The following is a 16,604-nucleotide window of genomic DNA, read 5'->3' on the forward strand; positions in this document are numbered from 1 at the left end:
GATGAAAAACAGAGCCTCAAAAATCCTGCTCATTTCCTAGTTGCAGTTTCATCTTGGTTTTGCCTGTAGCTCCTGTTCTGGGGCACTCACAGACAATATCTTTGCAGTTCTGGAAACTTCAGAGTGTTTTCTTTCCAAAGCTATCAATTATATGCATAGTCAAGCATCTTTTTGTGACAAAATATCTTGTTTAAAACGGGAACGTTTTTCATCCAAAAATGAAATACTGCCCCCAGATTTTCAAGAGGTTAATGATGAAGAAAACACGAACAATACAAAACAACAAATGTCAAAAACCGAAACAGCCCTGACTGGTGCAACAAACACAGAGACAGGAACAATCACCCACAAACACACAGTGAAACCCAGGCTACCTAAATATGGTTCCCAATCAGAGACAATGACTAACACCTGCCTCTGATTGAGAACCATATCAGGCCTAACATAGAAATGGACAAACCAGACACACAACATAGAATGCCCACTCAGATCACACCCTGACCAACCAAAACATAGAAACATACAAATAAACTATGGTCAGGGTGTGACAAATGGCTCCTCTTGCAGCCAAATATGTATTTTCCTGCCATAGCCTGATGGACACTAAATAATAACATCTGCATTGTAAGCAGTAACTTACTTATTATTACTGTTTATCATTCCAAATATGGGTGGTAATGGTAGTTATAACAGTGTAGTGCTAGTAGTAGTAGTCGTAGTAATGATGATGGTAGCTGTAGTACTGATATAAAGGAGAAGATGACCATTATTTAGTTATAAGTTAGTTATAGTTTCATTTTCCATAATTTGATTTTATATTTATTACATTTCTACTATTGACTGTCACCATTTTATTGTTATTATTTTTGTATTTAATTTTGTATTATTATTTACTACCATTTTATATTTGATATAATTTATAATTTTGTTACAATGTATATTGTATACATTGTTGCTTTGGCAATATTGACACAATGTTTTTCATGCCAATAAAGCAGCTTGAATTTGAATTTGAGAGAGGGAATGAGAGGGAATGAGAGAGAGAGAGAGAGAGAGAGAGAGAGAGAGAGAGAGAGAGAGAGAGAGAGAGAGAGAGAAAACAGGGACACTCATCTGCACACACACACCCAGTCATATTCATACGCACTCACACGCACACCAGTTCAGCCTGGCCCAGATTCAACAGATAGTGTTAACGCCCCATTGACGGCAGGCTCATTGTGAGCTGGTCTTAGCAGATAGCCCAGCTGTGCCCCACACTGACACACAATGGCCGCCCGAATGAGAGAGAGAGAGAGAGAATGAGAGAGAGAGAGAGAGAGAGAGAGAGGGAATGAGAGATAGAGTGGGAATGAGAGAGAGAGAGCGAGAGAGAGAGAGAGAGAGGGGGGGGGATGGGAGAGAGAGAGGGAATGAGAGAGAGAGAGAGGGGGGGAGAGAGAGAGAGAGAGAGAGAGAGAGAGAGAGAGAGAGAGAGAGAGAGAGAGAGAGGAATGAGAGAGAGAGAAAGGGAATAAGAGAGAGAGGGAATGAGAGAGAGAGAGAGAGAGGGGGAATGAGAGAGAGAGAGAGAGGGTGGATGAAAGAGAGAGAGGGAATGAGAGAGAGGGCATGAGAGAGAGAGAGATGGAATGAGAGGGAATGAGAGAGAGAGAGATAGAATGAGAGGGAATGAGAGAGAGAGCGAGAGGAGAGAGAGAGAGAGAGAGAGAGAGAGAGAGAGAGAGAGAGAGAGAGAGAGAAAACAGGGACACTCATCTGCACACACACACCCAGTCATATTCATACGCACTCACACGCACACAAGTTCAGCCTGGCCCAGTTTCAACAGATAGTGTTTAACGCCCCATTGACGGCAGGCTCATTGTGAGCTGGTCTTAGCAGATAGCCCAGCTGGGCCCCACACTGACACACAATGGCCGCCCGGTGGCACTGAAAACCCTGCCACACTCAGCGACTGCCTACCCCGGCTCCCTGTGGAGGACTCATTCTGGCTCTCTTGTCCCTGTGGGTAAGGACTGGCTCTCTTTCACACTCGCACAAGCGCACACACACACTCACACACACACACATACACATGAGTGACACAATGATTCTCTTAGGGGGTATGGGTTGGGGAGAGTGCCCTTGATGATTATAATAAGGGCATTTAAGGGCTGTCCCATGGGACAGGCAGGTGACTGAAGGGTAATTTTCACCCTGAAAAGACCAATGATTGGCTGTGATTGTGATAATGATCTCCATTATAGCTATTATTGCCCGAGACGAGAAGAAAGGACAGTGATTTCTAAAAAAGATTGTCCCTTGGGCTCAGCCGAAATCGGTAGATCTGTAAAAGATGCAGTCTTCCTTATATAAGCTGATGCTCTGCTTGTAAATAAGTCAAATAGGATGTTTTTCTACAGTAACATTTTGTAACACGGTTATAACATTTAGTCTTAGTGTTTAATCTAGGTCATTTAGTCTTAGTGTTTAATCTAGGTCAGCCTGCCCTTTAGTATATATATTATAGTACAGCTACAGCACAAAATACATGCTTTTAAATCAGTCCATGTAGGTGACTGTGCGTGCGTGTGTGTGTGTACGTGTGCGTGTGTGTATGTGTGCGTGTGCGTGTGTGTCTGTGTGTGTGCGTGTGTGCGTGTCTGTGTGTGTGTATGTGTACATGTGCGTGTGTTTGTGTGCGTGTCTGTGTGTGTGTAATTAGGGCCCATCAGTCATAATCTATGGTGGCGTATTGAATGGTACTTCATGTTCTAATCAAACCCTCCCCAGGGTGGCTGCTACAGACTGTCTTCCACTACTCATTCACGTCTCGTGCACCTTCCCCTCTCTCCTCCTCCTCTCTTCTGTGTGTTTCTCTCCATCAGTGCTGCTTTCCCTGTCCCCAGTTAAGAGGAGGGGGGTTGGGGGGCCTGCAAAGGGAAGAATGGGGGATGTGTGTCTGTTGTGTAACTGTCTTTGTTACACAACGGGGGGGTCATGCATCAGAGGGACATAGCCTTAGGGCCCCAAAATTCACACAACCCACAAACACATACTGTACGTATGTAACACCCAACCTGGAGACTCTTTGCCCTATCTTTCTGAAATGATGAAATTATAAAACCACAACATTCAATAGAGATTGAAATAAAAGCTTCTCTATTGTCCTCTCCTTCTCCTCTCTCCCTCTGTCCCTTCGTCTGCTTCTTGTCGTCCTTTTCTCTCCATTCCATTGGTTTCGCATCGGTGCTCCCTCTCTCTCTTCTTCATTCTCTCTTTCTCTTTCTCGCTTTCCACTCTCTGAAGCAGGAAATAGATTTGAGCTTTCTTATCTCTCCCCAACAGAACCCCCCCCCCCCCCACACACACACACACACACACACACACACTTCAGCTGGTCTCATCAAAAGCCTCCATTGAGATTGACAGATGGCTATCAGAGTTCTGTGTGCTTTAATTAAACGTTGACTGAAACTTTATAGGAATTTGAATATGAATGTCTGCGCTCTATCTCACATCAGACAGATTTTAATTAGTTCAACTCTGTCCGAAGGTGTGTGTGTGTGTGTGTGTGTGTGTGTGTGTGTGTGTGTGTGTGTGTGTGTGTGTGTGTGTGTGTGTGTGTGTGTGTGTGTGTGTGTGTGTGGCTAATTTAATGGAGCTCTGGATTCTCAGCTTAGCTTAGCCATGCAAAAAAAACATCCTGAATATTTTGTACTTATTTTCACCAGAAGTAAAGTCTTAGCTAGATAGCATGTGTGTAGGAGAAGGATCACAGGTATATGTGACTGAAACATTTTAAGCAAAATGTTGCAATTGTCAATAAATGTTTGTGTTTACAACATACAATGTTTTAAATGAATCGATAGATGTACAGTTGAAGTCAGAAGTTTACATACACCTTAGCCAAATACATTTAAACTCAGTTTTTCACAATTCCTGACATTTAGTCCTAGTAAAAATTCCCTGTCTTAGGTCAGTTAGGATCACCACTTTATTTTAAGAATGTGAAATGTCAGAATAATAGTAGAGAGAATGATTTATTTCAGCTTTTACTATGTCACATTCCCAGTGGGTCAGAAGTTTACATATACACAATTAGCATTTGGTAGCATTGTCGTTAAATTGTTTAACTTCTTGATGCACCCATCCCGTTAGCGGGATCATTTTCGTCAACATCCGTTGAATTGCAGAGCACCAAATTCAAATTCAATTACTAAAAATATTTAATTTTCATGAAATCACAAGTGCAATATAGCAAAACACAGTTTAGCTTGATGTCAATCCACCTCGCGTGTCAGATTTCAAAAAAGCTTTTCGGTGAAAGCATACCAAGCGTTTATGTAAGGACATCTCTCTCAGCAGACAAAACATTACAAACAGCTAGCAGCCAAGTAGATTGGTCATGAAAGTCAGAAAAGCAATAAAATGAATCGCTTACCTTTGATGATCTTCAGATGTTTGCACTCACGAGACTCCCAGTTACACAATAAATGTTCCTTTTGTTCCATAAAGATTATTTTTTTTAAATCCAAAATACCTCCATTTGGTTGGCGCGTTATGTTCAGAAATCCACAGGCTCGAGCGGTCACGACCAGGCAGACGAAAATTCCAAATAGTATCCGTAAAGTTTGTAGAAACATGTCAAACGTTTTTTATAATCAACCCTAAGGTTGTTTTTACAATATATAATCAATAATATTTCAACCGGACTGTAGCTTCTTCAATAGGAGAGAGAGAGGAAATGTCTGCTCCACTCTGTTGCGCATGCAAAATGCTGCTGGCACCCAGCCATACAATGACGCAATGTGATCTTTCTCACTCATTTTTCAATATAAAAGCCTGAAACTATGTCTAAAGACTGTTCACAACATGTGGAAGGTTGATATTGCTTTAAATGGAGCGAAGGCAGGCAATGTAACAGAGAGCTTTCAGGAAAAACAGCATTTCCGGGTTGGATTTTCCTCAGGTTTCCGCCTGCAATATCAGCTTTGTTATACTCACAGACAATATTTTGACTGTTCTGGAAACTTTAGAGTGTTTTCTATCCTAATCTCAATTATATGCATATTCTAGATTCCGGGCCTGAGAATTTTTTAAAAACTTTATTTATTTAACTAGGCAAGTCAGTTAAGATCAAATTCTTATTTTCAATGACTGCCTAGTGGGTTAACTGCCTGTTCAGGTGCAGAATGACAGATTTGTACCTTGTCAGATTGGGGGTTTGAACTTGCAACTGTCTGGTTATTAGTCCAATGCTCTAACCACTAGGCTACCCTGCCGCCCCAAATCAACCCTTTCATTTAGGTACGTTTTCGATCAAAACATCAAAATACTGCCCCCTACACTCAACAGGTTAACTTGGGCCAAACATTTCAGGTAACCTTCCACAAGCTTCCCACAATAAATTGGGGGAATTTTGGCCCAATCCTCCTGACAGAGCTGGTGTAACTGAGTCAGGTTTGTAGGCCTCCTTGCTTGCACACGCATTTTCAGTTCTGCCCACAAATTTTCTGTAGGATTAAGGTCAGGGCTTTGTGATGGCCACTCCAAAATCTTGACTTTGTTTTCCTTTGGAGGTATGCTTGGAGTCATTGTCTATTTGGAAGACCCATTTGCGACCAAGCTTTTAACTTCCTGACTGATGTCTTGAGATCTTGCTTCAATACATCCACATAATTTTCCTCCCTCATGATGCCATCTATTTTTGTGAAGTGCACCAGTCCCTCCTGCAGAAATGCACCCCCACAGCATGATGTTGCAACCCCGGTGCTTTACTGTTGGGATGGTGTTCTTCAGCTTGCAAGTCTCCCTTTTTCCTCCAAACATAACGATGGTCATTATGGCCAAACAGTTTTATTTTTTGTTTCAACAGACCAGAGGACATTTCTCCAAAAAATACGATCTTTGTCCTCATGTGCAGTTGCAAACCGTAGTCTGTCTTTTTTATGGCGGTTTTGGAGCAGTGGCTTCTTCCTTGCTGACCAGCCTTTCAGGTTATGTTGATATATAGGACTCGTTTTACTGTGGATATAGATATATTTGTACCTGTTTCCTCTAGCATCTTCACAAGGTCCTTTGCTGTTGTTCTGGAATTGATTTGAACTTTTCGCACCAAAGTACATTAGTCTCTAGGAGACAGAACGCGTCTCCTTCCTGAGCGGTATGATGGCTGCTTGGTCCCATGGTGTTTATTCTTTCGTACTATTGTTTGTACAGATGAACATGGTACCTTCAGGCATTTGTAAATTGCTCCCAAGGATGAACCAGACTTGTGGAGGTCTACAATTGTTTTGGCTGATTTCTTTTGATTTTCTCATGAGGTCAAGGAAAGACTCACTGAGTTTGAAGGTTGGCCTTCAGGAAATACATCCACATGTACACCTCCAATTGACTCAAATGATGTCAATTAGCCTATCAGGAGCTTCTAAAGCCATGACATCATTTTCTGGAATTTTCCAAGCTGGGAAAAGGCACAGTCAACTTAGTGTATGTAAACTTCTGACCCACTGGAATTGTGATACTGTGAAATAATCTGTCTGTAAACAATTGTTGGAAAAGTGACTTGTGTCATGCACAAAGTAGATGTCCGAACCTACTTGCCAAAACTATAGTTTGCTAACAAGAAATTTGTGGAGTGGTTGAAAAACGAGTTTTAATGACTCCAACCTAAGTGTATGTAAACTTCCGACTTCAAGCTGTATGTATGGATTGATTGATTCATGGATTCATATATTGACTGGCAGGTTCACCTATGAGATCGCTCCAGTGTTTGTCCTGATGGAGCAGCTGACGTTGAAGAAGATGAGAGAGATGATTGGCTGGCCCTCGGGAGAGGGGGACGGCATATTCTCACCAGGTATGTAGAAGAGAGAGCCGCTGTGTTCGGGTCTATGTGTGTGTTTTATGTTTGTTTCCACAGCTTTATTTTAGCAGGGAGTCCCATTGACAACAAGGTCTATTTTACAAGGGAGGCCAGGATGTAGGTTACTACATGTCCAGTACCGTTTGATACCTTTACAATATTCAATTGATAACGTACAATATGACTTCATTGTATTTATTATTATTTATTTAACCTTTATTTAACTAGGCAAGTCAGTTAAGAAGAAATTCTTATTTACAATGACAGCCTATACCTTAAATTGTCCTTCATGTGGAAATGTGTCATTTTATATTGCAAATATGAACTTGTTCTGTCCAGAGGTTGGAACCCATTATTTACAATAATGAACAGAACCATTATTTATTTAGTTCCGTTCCTCTGTTCCGACCAGGAGAATAAAGTTCTGAACCGGTTCAAACCCCCAAAAAGTAATTGTTGATATTCTTGCTTTCTGTTCCTCTTCAAACCTCTGAAATAAACATTTTTCTTTTTAGATTGAGCTTGACGGGAAAAGCTATAGTTGTTTACATGCATTCGACAGACAAGCATGGGGTCCGAGGTGCGACTGACTGCGGTTGGAGGAGGAGGCTTTCTTTGACGCTCCAGACATCTTTTTGTTATGACATGTATTGTTTGAATTAGGCCCACAGAATTATACCTATGGAGGACCAGCTTCTATGAAGGAACTTTGAACGTCTTTAAACTCCAGAGAGTTGGTTTAACGTTCGACCAAAATGGGCTAGTTAGCTAACAAGCTTGTGTGTGCAGAGCGGCACCAGAATTTTTATAAAAACACGTCTTACCTTTTTGTAGTTATTAAATCCAATGTGAAACGTAATAACTATAGTATCCTCAACCGGCGTTGAAAATATGTGTACATTCTTCACTAATTAAAAATCTCTCCCTACTTTCTGAATCACGATAGCCTACACGCACTTTCAGCTGGCAGACGGGCATACACTGGAATAAGAGTGACGGCTTTGCATTGGTGCTTTGTTGCATTTTTTGTGCGACTGGGGAAAAAAATCCAGAATAAAAGAACGTTATTAACCGATTCACATGCTTTTACAACAACTGTTCTGTTCAGGAGCAGTATAGATCACGTTCATTCCCGTTTTCGATTCTGTTCCCTGAATCGGTTCCTACCCCCTGGTTCTATCTCTCTGTGTTGGACTAGTTGCTGTCCCAGTCATGGACTGACCAGTCATTCCCTCTCCGTCCACAGGGGGCGCCATCTCTAACATGTACAGTGTGATGATTGCTCGCTACAAGTACTTCCCAGAGGTCAAGACCAAGGGCATGTCTGCCGCTCCCCGCCTGGTGCTCTTCACATCAGAACATGTATGTCATGCATACACACAGCTACACACACACAAACGCATTTGAAGAAATTAAGGTTTTAAGTTGTTTATGTTCCGGTATTTTCCTGTATTCTTACAGAGCCACTACTCTATCAAGAAGGCCGGGGCAGCTCTGGGCTTTGGTTCTGAGAACGTGGTCCTGCTGAGCACAGATGAGAGGTACACTAGAACTACACACACACACACACACACACACACACACACACACACACACACACACACACACACACACACACACACACACACACACACACACACACACACACACACACACACACACACACACACACACACACACACACACACACACACACACACACACACACACACACACACACACACACACACACACACACACACACACACACACACACACACACACACACACACACACACACACACACACAAGAAACTGAAGATTTCGTACAACGCTGTGTACTACTCCCTTCACAGAACAGTGCAAACTGGCCCTAACCAGAATAGAAAGAGGAGTGGGAGGCCCCGGTGCACAACTGAGCAAGAGGACAAGTACATTAGTGTGTCTAGTTTGAGAAACAGACGCCTCACACGTCCTCAACTGGCAGCTTCATTAAATAGTACCTGCAAAACACCAGTCTTAACGTCAACAGTGAAGAGGCAACTCTTTCTTTGCAACTCTGCCTAGAAGACCAGAATCCCGGAGTCGCCTCTTCACTGTTGACATTGAGACCGGTGTTTTCAGGTACTATTTAATGAAGCTGCCAGTTGAGGACTTGTGAGGTGTCTGTTTCTCAGACTAGACACTCTAATGTACTTGTCCTTGCTGATAATGGGCCTCTGTACACCTATGTAGTTATTCCATTAAAAATCAGCCATTTCCAGCTACAATAGTCATTCACAACATTAACAATGTCTACACTGTATTTCTGATCAAATTGATGTTATTTTAATGGACAAAAAATATGCTTTTTCAATAACAAGGACATTTCGACATGACCCCTAACTTTTGAACGTCAACGTACATTATTTTAAGATGGATCTCTATTCCTGCTCTCTCTCAGGGGGAGAGTTATTCCTGCTGATCTAGAAGCTAAGATCCTCGATGTCAAGCAGAAGGTGAGTCTTTCTCTCTCTCCTCCCCTTCTCTCGCTCTCTGCCTCTCTCTCTCTCTCCCTCTCTCTCGCTCTCTCTTTCTGTCTCTCCCTCTCTATCTCTCTCTGTTTCTCACATGAAAGCTTACATCCCATTGTGATTTCTGTGATATTGTGCTCCTCCAGGGTTACCATCCTCTGTTTGTGAATGCTACAGCTGGTTCTACAGTCTACGGAGCATTTGACCCCATCAATGAGATCGCTGACATCTGTGAAAAATACGACATGTGGCTGCACGTAGACGTGAGGACTGTGTGTGTGTGCGCGTGTGTGCGTGTGTGCATGCGTTTGTGTGTTTCGGGACAATAATGTTTTGTCCAATTGATCTAATGGTTTGTGTGTTCTTTCTCCAGGGTGCATGGGGAGGTGGTCTTCTGATGTCCAGGAAGCATCGCCATAAGTTCAGCGGAGTAGAGAGGTACTGACGCACACACACACACACACACACACACACACACACACACACACACACACACACACACACACACACACACACACACACACACACACACACACACACACACACACACACACAGTCTTGTACAGCTAACCTTGTGGGGACACACAATTCAGTTCCATTCAAAATCGTAACCCTAAACCTAACCCTAACACCTAACCTTAACCCTAGCACCTAACCCTAAAACTAACCCTAGCTTCTAAACCTAAACCTAAATTCTAAATAGCATTTGACCTCGTGGTGACAAACAAAATGTCCACAGTTGGTCAAATTTTGTGTGTTTAACACACACACACACACACACACACACACACACACACACACACACACACACACACACACACACACACACACACACACACACACACACACACACACACACACTAACAGCTGCATTTCCGCTCTCAGGGCTAACTCTGTCACATGGAATCCTCACAAGATGATGGGAGTGCCTCTACAGTGCTCCGCCATCCTAGTCAGAGAAAAGGTGAGGAACCACACACACACACACACACACACACACACACACACACACACACACACACACACAAACGCACCACACACCACACACCATAGGAGGTTGGTGGCATCTTCATTGGGGAGGACGGGTTTGTGGTAATGACTAGAGTGGAATCAGTGGAATGCTATTAAATACATCAGACACAAGGTTTGCAGGTGTTTGATGCCATTCCATTTACTCCGTTCCAGACATTATCATTCTCCTGTGACACACACTCACACACAAACACACACACACACACACACTTTAACCCTGCTCTCTCTCTGTGTGTAGGGTATTCTGTCAGGCTGTAACTCGATGTGTGCTGGGTACCTGTTCCAGCCCGATAAACAGTATGATGTCAGCTATGACACGGGAGACAAGGCCATCCAGTGTGGCCGACACGTTGACATCTTCAAGTTCTGGCTCATGTGGAAGGCCAAGGTGAGCTCGTGTAGCCAGTGTAGGTCATATCCAGCCTTCCATTTACATACAGTATAGGCCCAGACCACAATGAGGTTTCCACACTTATAGGGATGCTGTCCCCAGCTGGCACATCTGTAATTACATCCCTAAATAAATCATTGTAATAGTCTCCTTCTTCCACAGGGCACTATAGGGTTTGTAATAGTCTCCTTCTTCCACAGGGCACTATAGGGTTTGTAATAGTCTCCTTCTTCCACAGGGCACTATAGGGTTTGTAATAGTCTCCTTCTTCCACAGGGCACTATAGGGTTTGTAATAGTCTCCTTCTTCCACAGGGCACTATAGGGTTTGTAATAGTCTCCTTCTTCCACAGGGCACTATAGGGTTTGTAATAGTCTCCTTCTTCCACAGGGCACTATAGGGTTTGTAATAGTTCTCCTTCTTCCACAGGGCACTATAGGGTGTGTAATAGTCTCCTTCTTCCACAGGGCACTATAGGGTTTGTAATAGTCTCCTTCTTCCACAGGGCACTATAGGGTTTGTAATAGTCTCCTTCTTCCACAGGGCACTATAGGGTTTGTAATAGTCTCCTTCTTCCACAGGGCACTATAGGGTTTGTAATATTCTCCTTCTTCCACAGGGCACTATAGGGTGTGTAATAGTCTCCTTCTTCCACAGGGCACTATAGGGTTTGTAATAGTCTCCTTCTTCCACAGGGCACTATAGGGTTTGTAATAGTCTCCTTCTTCCACAGGGCACTATAGGGTTTGTAATAGTCTCCTTCTTCCACAGGGCACTATAGGGTTTGTAATATTCTCCTTCTTCCACAGGGCACTATAGGGTGTGTAATAGTCTCCTTCTTCCACAGGGCACTATAGGGTTTGTAATAGTCTCCTTCTTCCACAGGGCACTATAGGGTTTGTAATAGTCTCCTTCTTCCACAGGGCACTATAGGGTTTGTAATAGTCTCCTTCTTCCACAGGGCACTATAGGGTTTGAGCAGCACATTGACAAGTGTCTGGACCTGTCTCAGTACCTCTACGACAAGATCAGAAACAGACAGGGATACGAGATGGTGTTCCAGGGAGTGGTAAGCTACTGTCCTCTATCCTCTCGTCCCTCCTTCCTTCCTTCTTTCCTTCCTTTTGTAGTTCCATATGTCCAACTATTCCAAATGTGTGTCTTCTCTCTGTAGCCCCAGCACACCAACGTGTGTTTCTGGTACATCCCACCCAGTCTGAGAGGCTTGGAACACAACAGTGAGGAGTATCGAGAAAAACTTCACAAGGTAAGTGTTATGCAATATTCTAACTTTTCAACTTTTCATTAAACATTATCTCAGAGTTCTAAATATGTTCAATTCCCCTCCCATGCTTCAGGTGGCGCCCAAGATCAAGGCAATGATGATGGAGTCAGGGACGACCATGGTGGGCTACCAGCCTCAGGGCCAGAAGGTCAATTTCTTCCGCATGGTCGTCTCCAACCCCGCAGCCCTCCAGTCAGACATCGACTTCCTCATTGACGAAATCGAGAGGCTGGGGCATGACCTGTAAACAGTGCCACCCCAGTGGGCAGAGGCCAAAATTGTAGTTTTCAATGTTTTACCTGTGACCATAAGAATCGGCTCTCGTGTGTGTGTGTGTGTGTGTAAATACAAAGAAATGCTTGAGAGCATAAATAGTATAGTGTACACATGTTGCCCCCAGAACAGCCTCAATTGGTCGGGAATGGACTCCACAAGGTGTCAAATGTTCCACAGGGATGCTGACCCATGTTGACTCCAATGCTTCCCACAGTTGTGTCAGTTGGCTGGATGTCCTTTGGGTTGTGGACCATTCTTGATACACACAAGAAACTATTGAGTGTGAAAAACCCAGCAGCTTTGCAGTTCTTGACACAAACAGGTGTGCCTAGCACCTACTGCCATACCCTGTTCAAAGGCACCTACATCTTTAGTCTTGCCCATTCACCCTCTGAATGGCATACATACGCAATCCATGTCTCAATTGTCTCAAGGCTTAAAAATCCTTATTTAACCTGTCTCCTCCTCTTCATCTACACTGATAGAAGTGTATTTAACAAGTGACATCAATAAGGGATCATAGCTTCACCTGGATTCAGCTGGTCAGTCTATGTAATGGAAAGAGCAGGTGTTCTTAATGTTTTGTACACTCAGTGTATTGTGATATTATGATATATGAGATACTTAATTTGAGCTCAGTGTATATATAGGATCCTTCTAGAGCCAGATGTACCAACTCAAAGTGTTAAACCTTGAACTCCAGTGTGTGTTTTGTGGAGGTGTGTGTGTGTAACAGTGTGTGTACCCTGTGCTGTAACCTAATGCTGTATTGAACTTTGAACCATGACCTTAGTGTTAACTGTCAGATGACGTTGCCCCTGTATACTGATCTAGGGTCACTGTTATGTTTTTCTCCCTTATGGTTAATAGTAGGGTTTGGGGGAGGGTGCGCTGATCCTAGATCTTTGACTAAAAGCGACTTCTACTTGCAGCGTGTAGAAAACGATCTCCTTGCGTGTGTGAAACAAGCATACAGTATGGGTCTGTGCTATCCGGGTTCATTGGGACCTCCCTACCCTAAACCCTAACCCCGTACCCTAACCTTAACCATAATCATAACCCTTACCCAATCCTAAACCTTTACTTAACCATTTCAAAGTTCTAATTCAATGGGGTAACGACGTTCCAAGTATCCCGGATAGCAAGGACCAAACAGTATGTGACCATTTTTGAAAATGTTTAAATATTAACACGAAAATGATATATATAAATATGTTTAATTTATAGCATTACGAGTGTTTTAAAAGTCAGGTATTTTCTTCCATTTGTATGAGTATCTTTGATTGATATTCTATAGCCTGTAATCTGTAGATTCTAATAATAATTCATCAATTATATTATAGTGAATTTGTGAGCCAAAGAAAGTGAATATTTTGCAGTAATCAGATTGTCTGTATGATACGTAAGTAATTATTATGAGATTATAAAGAAATAGATCTTGTCTGACAGGAATATAGTTACATGAATGTAATATACTAACTTATACTGTCTGTATTATATACCTTCAGCGTTTTGGGAACTCATTGGTAAATCAAAGAGCTTCGGTTCGTCTCTTTGCACAATACTATCCTTTTTTATTTACTTCATTTGAAATGGATGTGTATTGCAGTAAGTTAAGAATTATGTCATTATAAATATATCTTTATGGTATCTTTTTATGGGACCAGCTAAGTAAACTGCACAATGACCTAAATCATGTGACCAATTTGGATGTGTATGAAGCCGTAGTGGGAGGTTTGTCCTTAGGAAGGTACAGGAGGCACTTTAACTCATAATCAGGCTATGTTGCAGCTACAATAAAGTCTGTCTGTTGTTTCAACTGTTTCTGGTATGACAGGATTGTGTCCACATTTGCACCCCTTTATGCTGATAAATGTAGAGAATACATAGAACGCACAAGCACACACACAGTGAACACACATACTGTAGGCCTACATAAAGCACAGGAAACAGCGACACACACAAAAGAGCAAATAGCAAAAATAACTTGATCTAGGAGAAAGAAGACAACCCACCTTTCCTCCATTACAGTCAGGAGCTGGTTCTCTCTCTCTCTCTCTCTCTCTCTCTCTCTCTCTCTCTCTCTCTCTCTCTCTGTATCAGTCCCCTCTCCTCTACCTCTCCTCTCCCTGTATCAGCCCCCTCTCCTCCATCTCTCTTCCTCTCCCTGTATCAGCCCCCTCTCCTCCATCTCTCTTCCTCTCCCTGTATCAGCCCCCTCTCCTCCACCTCTCTTCCTCTCCCTGTATCAGCCCCCTCTCCTCCACCTCTCTTCCTCTCCCTGTATCAGTCCCCTCTTACCTCTCTCCCTGTATCAGTCCCCTCTCCTCCACCTCTCTTCCTCTCCCTGTATCAGCCCCCTCTCCACCTCTCTTCCTCTCCCTGTATCAGCCCCTCTCCTCCACCTCTCTTCCTCTCCCTGTATCAGCCCCCTCTCCTTCACCCTCTCTACCTCTCTCCCTGTATCAGTCCCCTCTCCTCCACCTCTCCTCTCCCTGTATCAGTCCCTTCTCCTCCACCTCTCTCCCTGTATCAGTCCCCTCTCCACCTCTTCCTCTCCCTGTATCAGCCCCCTCCCTCCATCTCTCTTCCTCTCCCTGTATCAGCCCCCTCTCCTCCACCTCTCTTCCTCTCCCTGTATCAGCCCCCTCTCCTCCACCTCTTTCCTCTCCCTGTATCAGCCCCCTCTCCTTCACATCTCTACCTCTCTCCCTGTATCAGTCCCCTCTCCTCCACCTCTCTTCCTCTCCCTATATCAGTCCCTTCTGTATCAGTCCCCTCTCCTCCACCTCTAATGGAAAGTATCAGTCCCCTCTCCTCCACCTCTCTTCCTCTCCCTGTATCAGCCCCCTCTCCTCCATCTCTCTTCCTCTCCCTGTATCAGTCCCCTCTCCTCCACCTCTCTTCCTCTCCCTATATCATCCCCCTCTCCTTCACCTCTTTCCTCTCCCTGTATCAGCCCCCTCTCCTCCATCTCTTCCTCTCCCTGTATCAGTCCCCTCTCCTCCACCTCTCTTCCTCTCCCTATATCATCCCCCTCTCCTCCACCTCTCTTCCTCTCCCTATATCAGTCCCCTTAAACCTCTCTCCCTGTATCAGTCCCCTCCCTCCACCTCTCTTTTCCCTGTATCAGTCCCCTCTCCTCCATCTCTCTTCCTCTCCCTGTATCAGTCCCCTCTCCTCCACCTCTCTTCCTCTCCCTATATCATCCCCCTCTCCTTCACCTGCTTCCTCTCCCTATATCAGTCCCATCCCTCCATCTCTCTTCCTCTCCCCTGTATCAGTCCCCTCTCCTCCACCTTAGTCCTCTCCCTATATCATCCCCCTCTCCTCCACCTCTCTTCCTCTCCCTATATCAGCCCCCTCTCCTCCACCTCTCTTCCTCTCCCTGTATCAGTCCCCTCTCCTCCACCTCTTTCCTCTCCCTGTATCAGTCCCCTCTCCTCCATCTCTCTTCCTCTCCCTGTATCAGTCCCCTCTCCTCCATCTTTGTCTCCCTGTATCAGCCCCTCTCCTCCACCTCTCTTCCTCTCCCTGTATCAGCCCCCTCTCCTCCACCTCTCTTCCTCTCCCTGTATCAGCCCCCTCTCCTTCACCTCTCTACCTCTCTCCCTGTATCAGTCCCCTGTCCTCCACCTCTTCCTCTCCCTGTATCAGCCCCCTCCCTCCACCTCTCTACCTCTCTCCCTGTATCAGTCCCCTCTCCTCCACCTCTCTTCCTCTCCCTGTATCAGCCCCCTCTCCTTCACCTCTCTACCTCTCTCCCTGTATCAGCCCCCTCTCCTCCACCTCTCTTCCTCTCCCTGTATCAGCCCCCTCTCCTTCACCTCTCTACCTCTCTCCCCTGTATCAGTCCCCTCTCCTCCACCTCTTTCCTCTCCCTATATCAGTCCCCTCTCCTCCACCTCTCTCCCTGTATCAGTCCCCTCTCCTCCACCTTTCCTCTCCCTGTATCAGCCCCCTCTCCTCCATCTCTTCCTCTCCCTGTATCAGTCCCCTCTCCTCCACCTCTCTTCCTCTCCCTGTATCAGCCCCCTCTCCTCCATCTCTCTTCCTCTCCCTGTATCAGTCCCCTCACCTTTTCCTCTCCCTATATCATCCCCCTTTCACCTCTCTTCCTCTCCCTGTATCAGCCCCCTCTCCTCCATCTCTCTTCCTCTCCCTGTATCAGTCCCCTATCCACCTCTTTCCTCTCCCTATATCATCCCCCTCTCCTCCACCTCTCTTCCTTCCCTTCTATCAGTCCCCTCTCCTCCACCTCTCTCCCTGTATCAGTCC

General features: G+C 44.5%; 1 protein-coding gene across 6 annotated transcripts in view; it reads left to right on the forward strand.

Annotated features, from left to right (window-relative positions):
- The window catches only part of gad1b (glutamate decarboxylase 1b), a 36,617-nt gene extending 22,467 nt beyond the window's left edge, over window positions 1-14,150 (forward strand). For 5 of the 6 annotated variants that reach the window (XM_064932062.1, XM_064932097.1, XM_064932080.1 and 2 more), the window contains 11 exons: window positions 6,732-6,844; window positions 8,097-8,212; window positions 8,312-8,391; window positions 9,273-9,327; window positions 9,489-9,605; window positions 9,716-9,780; window positions 10,228-10,306; window positions 10,613-10,762; window positions 11,727-11,834; window positions 11,940-12,032; window positions 12,124-14,150. In XM_064932062.1, coding sequence (XP_064788134.1) covers window positions 6,732-6,844; window positions 8,097-8,212; window positions 8,312-8,391; window positions 9,273-9,327; window positions 9,489-9,605; window positions 9,716-9,780; window positions 10,228-10,306; window positions 10,613-10,762; window positions 11,727-11,834; window positions 11,940-12,032; window positions 12,124-12,297 — 1,150 coding nt within the window. In that variant the 3' untranslated portion in view covers window positions 12,298-14,150. Of the gene's footprint in view, window positions 1-6,731; window positions 6,845-8,096; window positions 8,213-8,311; window positions 8,392-9,272; window positions 9,328-9,488; window positions 9,606-9,715; window positions 9,781-10,227; window positions 10,307-10,612; window positions 10,763-10,927; window positions 11,142-11,726; window positions 11,835-11,939; window positions 12,033-12,123 lie in introns of those variants that run through there. The other variant, XM_064932106.1, reaches the window with a different exon arrangement.
- The last annotated feature ends 2,454 nt before the right edge of the window (window positions 14,151-16,604 follow it).

This window comes from Oncorhynchus masou, chromosome 3, assembly GCF_036934945.1.
Source record: "Oncorhynchus masou masou isolate Uvic2021 chromosome 3, UVic_Omas_1.1, whole genome shotgun sequence".
Classification (NCBI taxonomy): domain Eukaryota; kingdom Metazoa; phylum Chordata; class Actinopteri; order Salmoniformes; family Salmonidae; genus Oncorhynchus; species Oncorhynchus masou.